Source organism: Panthera uncia, chromosome C2 (assembly GCF_023721935.1).
Source record: "Panthera uncia isolate 11264 chromosome C2, Puncia_PCG_1.0, whole genome shotgun sequence".
Taxonomy (NCBI): domain Eukaryota; kingdom Metazoa; phylum Chordata; class Mammalia; order Carnivora; family Felidae; genus Panthera; species Panthera uncia.
The window spans coordinates 131387839-131405853 of NC_064810.1; the positions used below are offsets into that span (position 1 = coordinate 131387839).

An 18015-nucleotide genomic window follows, 5' to 3' on the forward strand; every position below is an offset into this window, starting at 1 on the left:
GAGAAGAGAGGCAGGGTGGCAGACAGGTTTTCAAGACAGCTTTCCAATCTCCCTCAGTCAGTTCTTTTATTTTTGTTCATCTTTTATTAGAGAGAGAGAGAGAGAGAGAGAGATTGGGGGGGGGGGTGAGAGATTGGGGGAGAGCGAGAGAGAGAATCTTAGGCAGGCTCCATACTCAGCATGGAGCCCAACGTGGGGCTCAGTCTCATGACCCTGAGATCATGACCTCAGCCAACCTTAAGAGTCGGACGCCTAACCCACTGAGCCACCTAGGTTCTCCTCAGTCAGTTCTGTATAGAGTGGCTTCAGTATTCTATTTAGAGCTAATTCTTAGGCTACTAGGTATCAATTTATTCTACTGTAAACATAAGCACTTATTGTAAAACCAAATACAAGTTAATTTTGTTGGATTATGGATGCTCTCTTCTGTAACTTTTGATAAACAGAGGTTGTGTGTAAGTTTGAGGGAATAAAAAGATGCTTTTCCAATATGAATGCAATAAAAAGAATGACAAAGCAGGCCACATCTGTAATCCATGGTGTTTAAATTCATCCCTGATTTTCTGAAGATATTTTTATCATAATCCTAATAAGTAATATTTATTAAATATGTTTAGCCTTTTAGAAATGTGTTTTTATGCCTATTGCCATTTCAACATTGTGAGCTATTGTCATCTAAACTGTGCTTTTCTAGAAGTTTACAAAAAATAAATAAACAGAAAAGATAAGAATGGTGCCAGAAAACAGGATCACCTACTGCAAATCCTAAAATAAACGGAATACATTTTACAGTCCTGAAATAAACATACTGAAAGTTAAGATAAAATGTCTAACCAGGACAACCTCACGCAGGTATAACCAGAGGAAGAATAAAATCTTACTTGCAGAGTTACAAAACTTATTATTTACAAAAATCCTATAACTGCTCCTTTAAATAAATAATTACAGACATGGTATGTCTTAGGAACTTCCTGGCTTAAATGTGAAAATCCAAAAGGTATAAAAATGTTAAACAGAGTTATTAAGACAAGTGCTTATCTTTCGAACATTGTAACTGGGGGAAAAAAGGTCTCTCCTAGAAGGGGTGGTGTTCGGCAGCCTAATTCTATGGTGTCTGTGGAGAAATGTCCCCATCTTTTGGATTTTTAGGCTACATCATCTCTTGTTGTATTTTTATAATTGGGCAACTTGACCAATCTTTTGTAAACCAGAATAGCTCTCTCCTCTACCATGCCAATTAGCACAGATGTTACTCTATTTAACAAGGGTTTTTCCCTCTCTGCTTACACGTGAGCAGACCAACTGATGAAACCAGCCACCAGCACCGGGGCCTCCAGCTGAGTTTCGCATACTATTGCTGGCTGGGCAGACCCGTCTGCGTGCTTTCGCTTGCTGTTCCTGGCATCAAGAAAGTAGGCATCTGCACAATGGCTGACCCAGAGAGAAGGGCCTTTGCCAAGGTTGTTTTTCTTATGGCAAAGCTAATTGACCCGTGTAAGGATGAAACGTGCACCCTCATACCACCGTTCTCTGGGCTGACGCCCATAATGTCCCATTAGGGACAAGCAAAAAATGGCACCCTACAGCATATACGAGTTAAGGATCAAGCATGTTCAAGAAATACTTTGTTACAACTGGTAAAATGACACCAAGCGTTGAAACAGCTTAAGCTTGATTAACACAAACACTACCAATGCTGAGATGCTGAAAATGAAAAATGAGAAAAGGAAATAATTCTCTAAGTTACCCGGTTTACTCTTATGCCTATCCCACTTTCAGTAATTTACCCCCTAACTAATTTATAAAAATCTCATTTCTCACTATACATCAACAAATTGCTACTAGGTTTTTTATGCGGTTGGTGAGTATCACCGGGAAATGAGGTGACTTTTCAGGCTCTGAGAAAGGCCAGAGTAAAGCCTAATACATCTGAATTCTTGCATAGCACACAAAACCCTTAACAGTTTTCAATCACTCAAAAACACTTACTGAGTGCCAGACACAAAATCTGGCACAGAGGATATTGTGATAGAGACAAGAAAAAGTCTTATAACTGAACACTGGTAGTTCTCTGACAGTCAAAACAAAGGAAGCATTTGCAGATAACTTAGGACGCCCCTCTCCTCCACCTCAAGATACCGCTTCTGTAGGTTTGGGGAGGGGCTCTGGAATCTGCAGCCTAAATCGGGCCATAGCTATCTCCTGAAAGTGCTTAAAGCTTCCAGAGGGTGGAAGGAAGGCTTTATGGGACACAACGCACTTGGGCTGAGACTGGAAGGAACTCTAGGAGTTTCGTGGTCTCGTAAATCATTTTGGTCGGCAGAGACCGGCAGAGCGAAACAACACAGACGTACGAGGCAGTGGGGTTCACACGAGGGAATGGACGTAGCTGTGCATTCCTGAAGGGCTGAGGAGGAGCTGGAGGGAGGGCTGATGACAAGGTGAACAGAGGGAGGTCATCAAGGGCCCTGTAGACTGGGCCTTAAAAATCACAGGATTTATCGTTGGGAGAAGGAGCCCCTGCAGAATTCTGGTGAGGAATCAGACTCTGAGGAAGACATTCACTGGGAGTAAGCTGGTGTTATCAAGTTCTTGAGATGGATGTGACCGCTCTGATGAAATGGACTTACTCTAAAATTTCTAATTAACGTAGGATTGCTAAGTTACTGAGCTGAGAACAAAAAATTAATAAAGTGTCATTTTTCTATATCCTCATTCCCCTAACCTGTGACATTCAGAAGCTGCACATCAAACCCGGAGTAAAATCAGTTCTGTGATAATGTTTGTTTTGAAAATGTGAATCTGTTTCAATGAGACCGATGAGTAGGGAACTGAGCATAATGTGAATTTCATGTTTGCTTATGCACAGACACATCCACACAAACACTGGCTGCAGGTGAAGCTGCACGTAGCCGAACCCAGACAGGCAGGAATACACAAAATGCACACATGTGCACACCTCACAAATCTGCCGGCTACTTTGGTTCACAGTGTGTGTGATGTCTCATATTCAACAGATTCCAGATAGTCTTTCTTCTGCAATTTCATGGGAACTCAAAAACTGCAAGCTTTCTGAGGTCCGCTTCCCCAACCAAGCTTCAGGATTGTATTTATTATGGCATTTACTTATTTAGTTAATCACTTGACATGTGTAAAACCATGCTACCGCTTTAGCTAGGTTCCTACCTTGTTTTATGCATCATTGATAAAGTTCTTGAATGTTGTTCCCCAATCCCATTTCCCCAGGAGTCCGGTAGTTTTGAATCATGATTTTGCACAGCATGGTAATTTGGGGGAACATATAAATTGCCTATAACAGAAATGACTATTCTGAACATGACTGTTCATTTGAAGAGAAGTACGACATGACAAAAGAATGGTTATATTTTCCTACAACCGTAAAGGCTTTAGTTGACAGATTATGGTGGCACTCCGTAGGGCTAACTAAACTCTGACTCTGCAGGGAGGAGGGTTGGTGCTCCCTGTTCATTCCTCATGTCCTCCTCCCCAAGAGGGCCCTCCTCTCAAGGGGAAGGTGACTCAGTGCAGAGCCCCAGGAGGTCTCGTGCCAAGCGCCCCACTTCTAACCTGGGGAAGGGTCTGTTCTGAGCTGAGCAGGGCAGGGCAGGGCAGGGCAGGGCAGGGGGGTGGAGAGAACTTGGTTCCTTGAAGACACTAATGAGCTTCTCAATCACTGGTTCTGAACCCCGACATACAAATAACCTGGGAAGTTTTCATCATTTACCATGGCCCAAGAGATTCTCATTCAGTACTGCTTACCACTGTTCCTGGTATTTTTTAAAGTTCTGTAAGGGATTCTAATATGCACCTAGGAATGAGGAGTCCTTTGGACTTATTTGAGCTAATAACTTTCCTTTGTATTTGAATCAGTTTGAGTCAGAATTTCTGTTCTATTCAGCTTAAAACATCCTGAATAATGGGACACGGTCTTTGGAATGAAATGCAAGGCCCAACATTTAAACAGTCTTTAAATCTCATTAGATGATCTCAGGAATTTAAATGTCAATTCCAAGCCAAAAAAATTTAGGCCCACTCATTTATTTGAAGAAAAAAAAAAAAAAAGACTTTGTGCCTACTCATCCTTCACATCTAATTCTGAAGATAATCATCAAGGATACTAAAAAAGGAGTTTAGTCATAATTGAGATTGAGGGTTGGTGACTCTGACTACAGACATTGAGAAAAAAAACAAACAAACCCAACACTCATTTATCCTGGGCAGTAAATAGGTATTAAGAGTTTTATCACAGTCCAACTGGATGATATGAAAGTTTGTTGTCTAGAGATGAATTTAGGACTGCTATAAATGTTAGCATTTTCACACAGTGGTCCCTTGCTGGTTCCATTCTTGTTTTCTTCAATTTCATTTTCACAAGTATTGTTCTTGATATTTTATGAAGTGTGTATCTTTGTGTCATAATGACTAAGAGATGCTATGTGGAGAATACAAATATGCTTCAAATCTAAAAGCCTGACTAGAATCTAGACTGAGAACATCCTGAAATTAGGCAACTTGCCAGCATTTCTCCCCGCTTATTCTAAATTACTTGGAGCATTATTTTGCACATGAGACCTCCTTCAATTTTGGGACTGTGTGGTGGTGGGTGTATATGCGTCTGTGGGGCAAGTTAATGCTACGATTTCGAATTTGTTACACTTTCTTGTTAATGGAACCCTTGATATATCTGAGGGGGCACATGGAAGATTTCAGGTAAATGTCGCAAACTTTCATGATTCTGTTTACAATTCTGTCCTAACTTTGGGATGGTGTCCAAGAATAAAAAGGTGTTGATGATCAAGAGGTCAGAGTGATCACCTGAAAGTGACTGATCCTACAGGCGGGTCTTGAAAGGCCCTTTCTGTGGACAAGGTATGGTGGGAATGGGTTTATTTAATGAGATCAGACGATCTTTAGGCGTTCGCCAAAGAGGCAAAAATAAGAAAGATAGGAAACTTTAGAGGAGAACGCTAAGAACATCAAAGGTGAAACAGTAATTGGAAAATACTACCAAGAAAGCCAGGAATCAGAGTGCAGTGAGGGGTGTATGAAGAAACGGTGGGGGAAGTGGCCCCTTTTGTCACTGTTTTTCCAGTTGAAAAACTTTTATTTTCTTCTCTCTTGTTTTTAAAGGTAGCCCGTAACTTTTTAGGGTAAAGCTAATTTGTGCATGGCTTATTAAAATCATCGTACTTTCAGTTACTGCTGTTAAAGTTTCTATGTACTGACTTAAGTAACTTTGGAGAATATGTTCTGACAGGAAATAAGGCTATAGACAGAACTGTGCTAAGTTGGTGACGATTCTGAGGGAAGGGAGGGCGGGCTCTGCCATCATCTTAAATAAAACGGACGTTTGGGAATTTGATTATCTTTTCAAGACATTTTGCATACTTTGGCCACAATATCATGTCAGTGCTGAGAAGGCTGTTGGTTATTGTTTTTTTCACCTATTTTAAAAAGTTGGTTGTGACCAAATGTACTTCACAAGCAGCGAAACACCCCAGACCAAGGTTAAGATTATGTGAGTCAAGTTTACTAGTCGAACCAAATACAACTTACAACAAAGTTAATCACATCATTTGTAATGACAGACATGCTTATTAAGAGGCTTAATAAAGCATGGATGGGGAACTCTCTGTGTAAATGATTATACTCAGTATTTTTACAGTCAAGAGAATTAAAAAACTTTTTTTTTAATATTTATTTTTGAGAGCGAGAAAGAGAGACAGAGTGTGAGTGAGGGAGGGGCAGACAGAGAAGGAGACACAGAATCTGAAGCAGCCTCCGGGCTCTGAGCTGTCAGCACAGAGCCCGATGCGGGGCTCAAACTCATATCACTGCAAGATCATGACCTAAGCTGAAGTCGGACGCTTAATCGACTGAGCCACCGAGGTGCCCCAAGAGAGTTTTATTTTTGTTTTTCTTTTCTCGTCTTATTAGTTCTTCATATTGATGCCAACAAGTTTTTCCGGTACCATCCATGTTTTTCAATTTTATCATTATTGCCATGAAACAGAAAGGTCCTGAATTTTTCCAACACTTACAGTTTCCTCTTGGGGCCTTTACTAACCTAACACACGCTTTTACTTTAATTAGGAAAACTCACTTCCTTTGGGCGCAGGCCTTGGGGAATGGACATCACTTTTGTAGAGAGAAACACACTGCCTTTCCAGGCAAACACAGCCCCCAGACTTGGGCACGCTTCTTGGTGAACAGAGCACAGGCTGGGTTTTTGCGCCCACTTGCCCCTGCAGTGGGGCTCTTGCGAGCAATGCACAAACTGCACTACTGAATGCTCTGTAACCCACCCTTTTCTCCAGGCTTCAGGCGTGAGGTTCCTGGAGGTTCCTTACCACCTGGTAAGAATACTTCCACATGTATGAACTCCTGACACCTGGGTATCTGGGCGCAGAAAACTGGGAGGGGAAAAAATCAGGGTTCAGGGAAAGAGAGAAAGCTGAAGTAAAGGTGCTGAAGCTGCTGACCGACCCAGCAGCGCTGGCATGAGGGAAAATCTAAAAGGTGGTCTTGAGCCTTAAGGTTTCAAGGCAAGGGGAAAGCTGCCTGCCTGACCCAGCTCTCCCCCTTTGTTCAGTAGGCCTAGAATTCCTATGACAGGAGCAAAGTCATTCTTCCTGGAATTAAAGCTCATTCAGTTAAACATACAGCTTTCTGGAAAAGTTAACACAGGGGTTCAAAAGAATAAATGATGAGATGCTAGGGGCAGGAGATTTAAAAGCAGGAAGATGCCATGTAGGTGAGAGGGTTTCAGCCACTGAGGGGGAAAGAGGAGTCCAACCTCACCGTCCCCACAGTTTGGCCTCTGGCCTCAGGTGACCATCCGCACGGATAATTCAAAGCCCTCATCTTTCCTGCCATGCACATGTGTGCTTTAGGACAAAAATTACTGTCCCCACGGCAATGTGGCATTGAAAGATCAAATAAATGGCAAGTGTCAAGAAAGGTCACTGGAAGGAAGCAAATGCTATTAATGACACATTTAATTTAGCACGATTCAAACTGACAGGTTTCTGGCCAGGGATTCTCACTATTTCTAACCGCTTCACTTGAGCTCTTCCCCACGTATTGTCTATGCCTCCTGGGCAGTGTTGAGCACCAGCACAGCCCGGCGCCTCTGCATTTTATGGAGATGATGGAGATGAAGTCAAATGATGGAGAAGAAGGCCCAGCGTGAGGGGAATAAGTGTTTCATTCGTTCCCAAAGGGCACCATCTCACTGTCCTAAAAAGGGCATTACAGTCAAGGTTCAGCACTCTGCTTCCTGTGGTTCGGCTTTCATAGGCTCCTCCGACATTTTGGTTAAAAATAAATGTACTGAAGCATAAAGATGCTAAAAGCTGGTTATAAAACCTGTTTACTAAGCTAAATTAAAATGCTCACCCTATAAGCTGTTGACCACAGAGAGCTCTTTATGATGCTCCCTTTGATGCTCACATTTCTTGGAAATGGAATTAGGTGTTTGGGGTAAGGCAAAAAGATGGACGCAGGAGGAAAGAACACTCCCGCAAAGATATATGGTCCGCTTTCCCTGACCTTGAGCTGGTGCACTGCAGAAAGATTGTGAACAAGGTTCATATAACACCTAATGAGAAACTAAATGCCGTGCTTCAAATATCTGAGCTCATTTTCGCCTTAGATTATAATTCCTCAGAAGCTAGAAAAACTGCTGATGCCTAAATTCATTTTGCATGTATTCATTTCAATAGACTATTATTAAATGGGAATGTATTTTAAATGGGACTGTATTTTAATCCAGTTATCAGTATTATTGATTAAACAATGAGAGATTACAAATGTATATTTATTAATTGAAACGATTCTATAATTAGACATACTCTAGATGCCAGCTTTCAATTCCACCCAGAAAGCCAACAAAGAAATCTGTTACAATCAATACTTTCCACATAATACATGTTCTTAGGAAGTATACATCACTGGCTGAAGAGAAAATCTGATAACTAGGAAAATTCTGGCCTCCTGGGAATGCTATTGCTCGGTTTCTCTCTTCTCACTACCAATCTAACTCAAGCTGCCTAAAAACCCACCAGTGAAACATCACTGACACAACAGAACTGGCTCTCATCAAGGGCAAATGCTTCAGGGAAGGATCAGAGAAAATACTTTGGCAATTTATACTTTAGGGATTATTTGTCCATGTAACTGTTTTATCCTTCTACCACCTTTCCACATCGTCATGGACTTCTCTAAAGCTTCCCCGTACCAGAGACTGGTTTAGGAGTAGGCATGGGATTTCAGTCTGGCCAACCATTGAGTTGGGAGGAAAGCCTGCTGGGGAGCTTCCAAGTAGACTTTTCTAGAAGATGTCGTGTGTGCTAGGGGCAGGGGGCATGGCAGGATACATACTAGGCTTATGACAGCCCTCTTGAGAACATGATGGGCGTGACGTGAGGACAAAGCCTCACTGAGGATGGTAAAATGAAAGTTGGTGATGTCAATGAACAGCTGAATTATCCAATTCTAGACCTGCCTATCTCGGGACTCTTGTTATTTGAAATAATAAGCAACAAATTTCCTCATTTGAGATAATGATTTCTTTCATTTTTACAAGCAAATTGATACAATCCCAACCATTTTACATTCTGCCAGAGGCTGTGGGGGAGAAGAAAACACCCACAGCAGACATTGTTGACTGCCTACTCAATCTCCACCACCACTATCTGGTCCTAGGAAGTTGTTGGATTTTCATAAGAGAAAACAATGGTTGCATTTAATAGAAGAAGAAATATGTTTGTGGTTCAATCTGATCTCTCATGTGAAGCCTGTCTGGATCAAAACAACAACAACAACAACAACAACAACAACAACAACAACAAACCCCATGATGGCCTATCTTCTGAATCCATATTATTTATGATCTTTACTGCTTATTTGATATTAAACCATATAACGTCTCTCATATTGATAAGTTAAATTCTTATTTAGTTTAATTATTACTTAACTTTTGATGTGTTCCCCTCTGCCCTAATTTTACCCTAAGCACCCTCGCTGAGACTACTACTCTCTGACATTTCTTATACAGATACGTCTTAGCTTTCCATTCCTAGAACATAACCTGAAGTAGATTAGGTAACGTTCAGGTTGTGTATACTTCCAGACGTAAACATGAGTCTACTTTCAAATTAGTTTTCGTTCATCTGACACTTCGTGTTATTCGTTTATCATAAAGAATAGATCAATGAATATTACAAAAATAATTATATTAGTATGACCATGGCATATGTTCACACTACCAAAGGGCAATGAGGAGTCCATGCAGGGGTCACAAAGACACGGGATGAGCACCCTCAGCAGTGCCGGGAGCTCGCAGGTGGTGCATACTTTGTTACACATCCTGTTTTATGCAGGGATTTCTAGCTCAGACAATTTTGATTTCCTGTAGTTTAGAGAGGATTCGGAACCATGGATGATAACTTTAGATCTTTGGAGACTGGTATGTATGTAATTATCAAAAAGCATAGCAGAATGTCTTGCAGTTCATCAGGAACTTTAAAAAAATGTTTTACTTGGCTGATGTGCTTAAGCATTAGAAGTTACAAATCCATTTTAGAGTTTTTCTTATGTTCAGTATTTTCCCTATTCTTGAATGTTAGCAAAGATATTCTTGGAAAATGATTTGGCAACAATTGTGGAACATGACTAACAGTGCTAAAACAAGTAAAAAAAATTACTTAACAGTCAGATGAATGACCCAACTAAAATAGATTTCTAGAAAACTAAGTATTGGATGTCATTTACATTATCATGTAAAATTAAAAGTATCAAAATTTTCAGTTCTGTTTTCAAGACTAAAAAATGAGAGCTTGCTGGAAACCATGGTTTGAATTAGGCGGGCCCTAAAGGCTCTTTTGGGAAACAAAGCAGAGGGAAGATGGTTCATGAATAAATACTAATTCTCAAAACAACACTACTACTGATAATGAAGCAAAGGTAAATGTTTAAAACTTCCTACTAGTTTGTTCACATTTCAGAGAGGAAGTATAATGATATCTTTCAAAAATATACGACATAAAGCTTAATTTGTTACCTCTTTAAAGATTTAGCTGGGTTGTGTATTCTACGATATGGCCAAATCAGGGGCATTAACAGTAATAAGTATGATACATCTTCATCTAAAGAAGAGAGCCAGCCTGTGGATTACAGAAAGGCTTTATATGATATATAAAAAGACAATACTGAGAAGACATAAGTTCTATGACCTAATATATGATGCTTATCCAAAATAAATCACACATACTGATTTTGAAGATCATCTCTCAATTACGTTAGAACCATTATAAGCAGCTTTCGCCACACTTAGGTTGATAGCTCCTACTAGATTATTTTGTTTTAATGTCTGTTTTCAACTGCCATTTTAACCTTTTGTTAAGTGACATCAACAATTTCTTGATCCTGGGCCACTTTAAAAGATCAACGGAGTCTTGAAATCTGCAAGGTACATATAGTTTAAGGCACTGGGGAGCCAAAGCAAGACATGTCTTTGCTTCCATTTCTGGCTACTTGCTTATGTGAGAAACTGATGCTGACGATGTTAACGAAAAGCAATCTTGAACTTTTCTGAAGACACAGAATGTCCCTATATTACCCCAAGCTGGGCTGAAAATGAAAGCAATATAGGCTCAAGGGATGACAGGTGTCCAGTCATAAGCTCTGGTGCCACCAGTGGCAAAGGCGGTACGTGGCTCCCATGGGAGGACGAGTCCTAGCTATGGGCCTGAGCATTTTCCACCTGTGTACAGTTAGGCTATGATAAGCAACAGTCTCAGCATACATCAACAAAAGTTATTTCTCACTCATACTTCACGTCTACCAAGGCTTGGCTGGGCAAAGGAGGGGGCTGAGGAAGATCCAGTAGTGGCAATACGCACATGTCATTTTCATTAACAACTCCCAGGATAGAACCAGTCACGTGGCTCTGACAAGGAGGTACGATCCTATCAGGCACCTTAGAAGGGGGGGGGGCAGATAGTGTGACCTGGCAAAGAGCATGGACTACATTATTTCATAAAATAATAAGATAATCTATTACTTGAAAAATCAGGGGCTTTCTCTTGAAAATTCCTGCCTACTTACTTCCCACAAGTTAGAAAATATATTGAATTTTGAATAATAATTTTACATTCTGCTTTTGGTTCATAACAGGTCTATGTAAAGAGTGAGACTTACTCTAGTTCTATTTTTGTCTGACGTCTCAGTTTTAAGTTACAGTTATCACCATAAAGAAAAGTAATTAATTGGTGTTGTCGACTAATCCATATGCCACCAAACTGTGACAGAGTGCAAATGGAACGTGTCTCCATATGCCTTTTTCATTTGTTATTCCTTATTCCACTTCTTCATAGACATGTTCTCTGTACAGGCGGATATCTCTTCTAATTTATTATGCCAATACGTTCTGTTTTTGTTGTGATTCTTAGTTATTATTTTTAATCTAAGTTATATATGTAACACCTTGAAAAGTCAAATGGTTCGAGAAGGCCTGTTACGAAAAACAGTTCACACAGCCCCACCCTCCACTTCCTGCTCCAGAAGGAACCACTTTCAATTCTTTTACCCATTTTTTTTTTTTTTTTATCTCGGTATCTCTAGTTTATATTGCCGTCTCTTGATTTTTCTGCACAGTATTTTCCACTAAGGAAGAAAATGATTTGTTTAGGTCTACTAACCAATTTTATCATGATTTTGATTAGCTCTGTAGTCACTAGGCTTTCATTATCATGTCTATGTAAATTTTAGTCATGGCTCAGTTACAAGGTTTATCGTAACCTTTCTTCCTTTTTCTGACACTCTGTTTTCCTTTGGAGTTACAATTTGTCCCATGTGTGTGTTTTTAATATTTATGAATGTTTGAGAGAGAGAGCGAGCGAGAGCGGGAGCGGGACAGGGGCAGAGAGAAAGGGGGACGGATGATCCGAAGCAGGCTCTGAACTGACCAGCCGTGAGCCTGATATGGGGCTCGAACTCATGAACCATGAAATCATGACCTGAGCCCAAGTCAGTCAACTGACTGAGCCACCAGGCACCACTGTCCTGTGTTTTAATGGCTTTGTTTTTATAAAGTTATTAAGTCAAACCCCAATTCACCCCTAGTTTAAATCTTTTAATTTGTTCAAATACATTAGTTGTTTCCCAAATATATCATCTTTTTGGAGAAAACTTTCTGAACCTTCTGACTTGCCCCAACCTGGGTTAGCTGCTGTTCTCTCGACCTGCTAACTAGCCGTGCTATACGTAATCTTGGGATCTCCTAATATTATCATTCTGAGGAATCTTTTTGTCTTGCTCTGGACACTCTGTTTCCTTGTTCTCAGTGTATGTCCTCATTTCTGTAAGCACATCCCCCAGTGGATTCTGAGAATGGGTGCATGAGGATAAATTTTTTGAATCTTGAACATGTGAAAGTAGCTTAATTCTAATCTCACGTTTAATTAGTTTGGCTAGGTATTGGATCGAGGCTGGAAGTAGTTTTCTCTCAGAACTTTAAAGGTATTCCTCCACTGCCTTGCTGGTGTTGCTGTGAGCAATTTGTAGTTACTCTAATTCCTGATCCTTTGTTGGAAATCTTTCTTTTCCCTCAACTCTCCAAGTTTGGAGGATATCTCTTTGTTCTCAGAGTTCTTTGTTCTCAGAGTTCTGAACTTCTTCAGTGATGTGTCTGGCTGTGGGTTTCTTTTTACTTGTGTGGGACTTTCTATGGATTTTTTTTTATTAACTTGTTTTATTTTTTATTTTTTAAAATTTACATCCAAATTAGCATATAGTGCAACAATGATTTCAGGAGTAGATTCCTTCGTGCCCCTTACCCATTTAGCCCACCCCCCCTCCCACAACCCCTCCAGTAATCCTCAGTTTGTTCTCCATATTTATGAGTCTCTTCTGTTTTGTACCCCTCCCTGCTTTTATATTACTTTTGTTTCCCTTCCCTTATGTTCATCTGTTTTGTCTCTTAAAGTCCTCATATGAGTCTATGGATTTTTTTGATCTGAAAACTCTGGTCTTTCATTAGTGAAACATTTAATTAACTGTATTTTTTTATTATTTCCTTCATTTTCTCTGTTGTCTGGAACTTCTATTTTTCAGATTTTGAACTTCTGAGGTTGGTTCTCTAATATTTCTTCTTTTATCTCTTTCCATTTCTGTCTTGTACTCCATTTTCTTGGGAGATTTCCTCAATTTTATCAGTTCCAACTCTTCTACTGAGCCTTACGTTTCAGATATCATATTTTGATTTCTAATAGCTTTTGTTGTTATCCTCTGAATATTTTGTTTCCTTCTTTTTTTTTCCCGAAGCATTCTTCTCCTGAATAAACACTTTTCTCCCAGTTGCTTTCTTCTATTTGTTTTTGCCTGTCTTTAACTGTCACATGCTCTCAAGTATCTAGTGATCGCTGACTGTCATGCTCATGTACAGTGTGAACTAAAAGCTAAAAGAAAGCTCTGTGTTTGGGCAGGGCTGTGGAGGTTGGGTTCACTGTAAAGTGAACTGGTTGTTTACCTGGAGAACCTAAAGTCAGTAATTTGTGTGTTTTTAAAAATTTATAATTTGGGGGCACCTGGGTGGCTCAGTCAGTTAAGGATCTGACTCCTGTTGTGGCTCAGGTCATGAGCTCAGAGTCTAAGGCCAAGCCCTGGGAGGTTGAGCCCTGTGATAGGCTCCGTGCTGAGTGTGGAGCCTTTTTAAAATTCTCTCTCTCTCTCTCTCTCTCTCTCTCTCTCTGCCTGCTCACTGGAGAAGGAAGAGGAGGAGGAGGAGGAGGAGGAGGAGAACAAGAAGAAGAAGACGGCGGCGGCAACGGCGGCTTTTTTTTCCTTTTAATTCTAGTATAGTTAACATACAGTGTTACATTGGTTTCAGGTATACAATACAGTGATTCAACAATTCCATACATCACCCGGTGCTCGTCACAAGTGTACTCTTTAACCCCTATCACCTATTTCATCCATCCCTCTGTTTCTGGAAGAGCAAGTCCCAACTTCACTCCATTTCTAGTTCCTAAGCTTCCAGAGGACTTTACAATGTAAATCGAGTTGCTTCTTGGCTTTTACCTACTGCTGACTTAGTGGTCAGCTTTCTTAGGCTGCTAAGTTAGTTAGCACTTAACATCTGCTTCACAAGTACCAAGTGTTTGTTGCTGTTACCTTTTCTCTTGATTTCTTTTTCCTTGAGGGTTTACTTTTACCGGCCCTAACTGTCCTTGAAGTGAGGCCAGGAGAGAGCAGAGCCAACTGCTTGTATTACAGCTGCCATCTTTCAGTGAGAGCTCCACTCTGCTCTTCTACAAGTTGGAGAATCGCAGTTCTTACACGGTGAAGGGACCCCAAGAGACCGAGTAGTGAACTCCTCTCTGTGGGGAGCAAGGTGTGTTGTTTGATCTGCAGATGAGGTGGCTGAAGTACCAGGGATTTGAGTGTCTTGCCTAAAGTCATACACAGCCGTCCAGACAGACATCATACTGTTATCTAGTCTATGTATCATAATTATCCCTCAAGGGTTTTAAAGTTTTGTTGTTTTATTTTTCTCCTAATTTAAAGCTCTCTCAGCAACAGCTAGATCCTTGTCTGTAAGATCTTACACATGCCTCCTGCTCCAGTAGGCAGATGGATTCTTCACAGTAGAATATTAAGTGTCGAACTACTTCTAAGATGTGGCTAAATGTTTTATTTTTTTGTGAAGTTGGCTGAAAAAATTTTTCAGACACAACGAAGGGAGCCTGGGTGGCTCAGTCGATGAAGCGTCCCACTTCGGCTCAGGTGATGATATCGCGGTTTGTGGGTTTGAGCCCCGTGTCAGGCTCTGTGCTGATGGCTTGGAGCCTGGAGCCTGCTTTGGATTCTGTCTGTCTCTCTCTCTCTCTCTCTCTCTCTCTCTCTCTGCCCCTCCCCTGCTTGTGCTCTGTCTCTGTCTCTCAAAATTGAATGTAAAAAAAAAAAAATTAAAAAAAAATCTTTTCAGACACAACCAGATTTTTAAAGTGGTCGATATGCTTTAGATATGTCCTGAACAACGTATACAAAGGACCTTCGAGAACAGCTATCAATATGCCATCATTTAAATGTAATTTGTATAACTTTTCAAAACAAGAGGTAAAATAATTAATTTTACTTCTCAAGAAATAAAACTGAAAAAAATCCATCTTGGTTTGTTTTATAAGTGTCTTCATCTATTTTTTGGTATAATGCTATTTGATACGTTCTAGAAAAAAAAAAAAACCTAGGCTTTGACAAAAAAGCATTTGCAGAGGAAGAAAGGGCAGATTTGGGATTCCACTTACTTTAAACTGATGCTACTTTTTCTCTCCTAGTGGAATGCAGTCCATGGCCTTAAAATATTACTAAGTGATAATCATAAAATTAAAATAATTTGATGAAAGTATTAATTTTAGTTTGTAGTCATGTGAAGAGCTTTTTAGAACTCAGCCCTAAACAAGTTTTAATAAACACAGCACTCTACAGGAAAATGAAGGATAAAAGAAAAACTGTCCTTAAATACTTACAGATTCTTTTCTGCCCATAGTTTTGCTGTGTGAGCGGGAACGGGAGATGTTGCTAAAAAAGGAATCCTTTTTAGTAGCAGATGAAGGTGGGGAGCCAGTGAATTCCCTTCCTCCAGGCAAACTTTCAGTGCTTGGGGATGAGCTGATGGTTTTAGAACTCTGTCCTGTAAGAAAAATTAAGAGGCGATAATGAATCACTAGACTTTTTCATTAAAGCTACTTTATTCACTGCCTTTAACAAAGGATCAATTATTGTACATCTTTGTTCGCACTGTCAACATAAGGACACCGAGGAGTTGTTAAAATGCACTCATTTTATGTAGCAGAAAAGCTGCCAATTTGTAAAAAACAATGAAGTGCCTCCATACTTTTCCACATGTAATTTATGCTATAATTGTCTAAGTGTTGCACACATCAAAAAAAAAAAAAAACAGCAAAAAGATCTCATTTTGAGAAATGACAGGTTAGATAATTAGATTTTCCCTCATTAAAGGAATCACCCTTAGTGACAGACACCAGAAATGATTATATTATGTATTATATTAATATTAAAAAATATAAATCCTTCAGCAGTTTTTCAAAAGAGCCTCTTCACTAATTGCTGAACAGATACGTGGCCAGCCCCCGCCTACGGTAGAAGCATCTGAAAAATGGGATAAGGTGCTGGCTCACAAGGCCTCTTTCTAGACCTTTCCTTACACTACAGTGGGGACACCTGTGATCCCCAGCAGCTATCACTCTGCTTGGCAAATGACCTTCTCAGAGATAACCTTAAGGTCAACTCCTCTTAGAATGTATCTCTGAATTATCAAATTCCAAGTCAGTGATAGTATGGATAAAGTACTAACTGGCCTATATCTCACAGAAAATCCCTGCACGATTTCCCCTTAATTACAGAAATTAGCTTACTAACATTTTCATCCCCTTTGGGAACGTAAACATTTAGACCTTAAGAAAATGGAGTCACTAGAACATGTTCCCAAAGGATGGAGCACTTCATCTGGAGATCTGAAGGAAAAGCCTAGGCACCAGAAGTAGTCTTGGCTTGAGATAGAAGAAAGGACTATTACACTTCTCTGTCCTCCTCATGCCCTGCACACACAGAACATGACAACACTGGGCTGGCACACCTGGCAAATGGATGAGCCACTCCATCACCCAGGCCTCACCTGGACAGCTCCCGAGGCAAGTTGCCAGGATTCTCAATGGGCTTCTAGCCCGTAAGCTGCACAGGGTTCTGAAGCCCTCTATAAACCTTTTCAAGTTTTTAACTGATAGGAACAACGTTAACAATTTCTTCTGCTGCATTGAAACTTAAAGCCTATTCTTGGGGGCACATTCTTAAGTATACTGCTGTGGTGCCCCGCCCAAGCCCCCTGCGGGACCAAGGCACTATTCCCCAGCCATGGGGAGTGTTGACTGATGAGGGTTCTTACGAGTTCTTCTCTGGAAGTGGCCCTCAGCTGAAGACAGCTGCTCTAAGGTCATGTACCCTCCCCTGGGATTAGCTCCAATCTAGGGACTGGGTGGGGTGATAGAGGATAAAGGCTGGCCCTCTTGCCTCAAGGCAGACTATTCTGAAGGGACAGCCCAGTCCCAGAGGGTCCCAGAGGTTCCAGCCACGACTGCAAAGCATTTCCACTCCTCCTCAGCTCACTGCTGCTCCTTTCGCTCCCCAGATACTGATCTTGACAGCACCCCCCTCCCTCCGGCCCCGCCTAAAGCTTCCTACCCATAAATCTTTGTCTCATAGTTTATTTCTCAGAAATTCTGACTCACGACAGTTACTTAGAATTGTTTTAGATTGTAGGCATTTTTAAATATGCCAAATAAAGACCAAATTCTTAGGCCACCTCAGGCATGCACATATTCTTCATTCATAACCAAACACCAGGGAACAAGCCCCGTGCGGATGGATCGGATGGAATGTCTGCAGAAACTCTGTCCAGCACTAAGGATGAGGGATGACCACAACAGGAGCTCTCAGAGAGCTCCAATAGCAGTACCAGGGAAATACACACCTCTATGTACACTAACTAACCTACAATCCTAGGTGAGAAAAGCAAACACGGATGTGTAAACGACAGTACTCTGGAAGCACAAAAGAGAGAGCAACCGAGCCTGTCTCAGGCAATCAGAAGTGTGCGCTCTGTCTTCACGCCTGAAGAGAGGGTGGCGGCGGTGGCCTCAGTGGCTCGGGGTGGGTCGTTTTTAGCAGAGAACACGGTATTTGTGAAGGCAACTGGTAAATGCTACTGGGGACGTCTAGCTCAATCAGAGCTTGCCTGAATCCTCTGGAGCTTCCTGCCATCTGTACGTAACTGAAAATGACACCAATACCAGTGGAAAATAAGACTAGTCCAACAGAGTGCTTCCTTTGCACTTGATGACGATTTCAATGGTTTTCTGGGAAAAGGAGAGAATCAAGGAAGTTCTTCCTAAAAGCTGCTGGTACCCTACATGT

The 18015-nt window shown here is 40.8% G+C and overlaps 1 protein-coding gene across 5 annotated transcripts in view; it reads right to left on the reverse strand.

Moving 5' to 3' along the window:
* TBC1D5 (TBC1 domain family member 5) overlaps positions 1-18015 on the reverse strand; it is a 533625-nt gene that overhangs the window by 41453 nt on the left and 474157 nt on the right. For all 5 annotated transcript variants that reach the window (XM_049629846.1, XM_049629847.1, XM_049629845.1 and 2 more), the window contains one exon: positions 15552-15715. In XM_049629846.1, coding sequence (XP_049485803.1) covers positions 15552-15715 — 164 coding nt within the window. The remainder of the gene's footprint in view (positions 1-15551; positions 15716-18015) is intronic.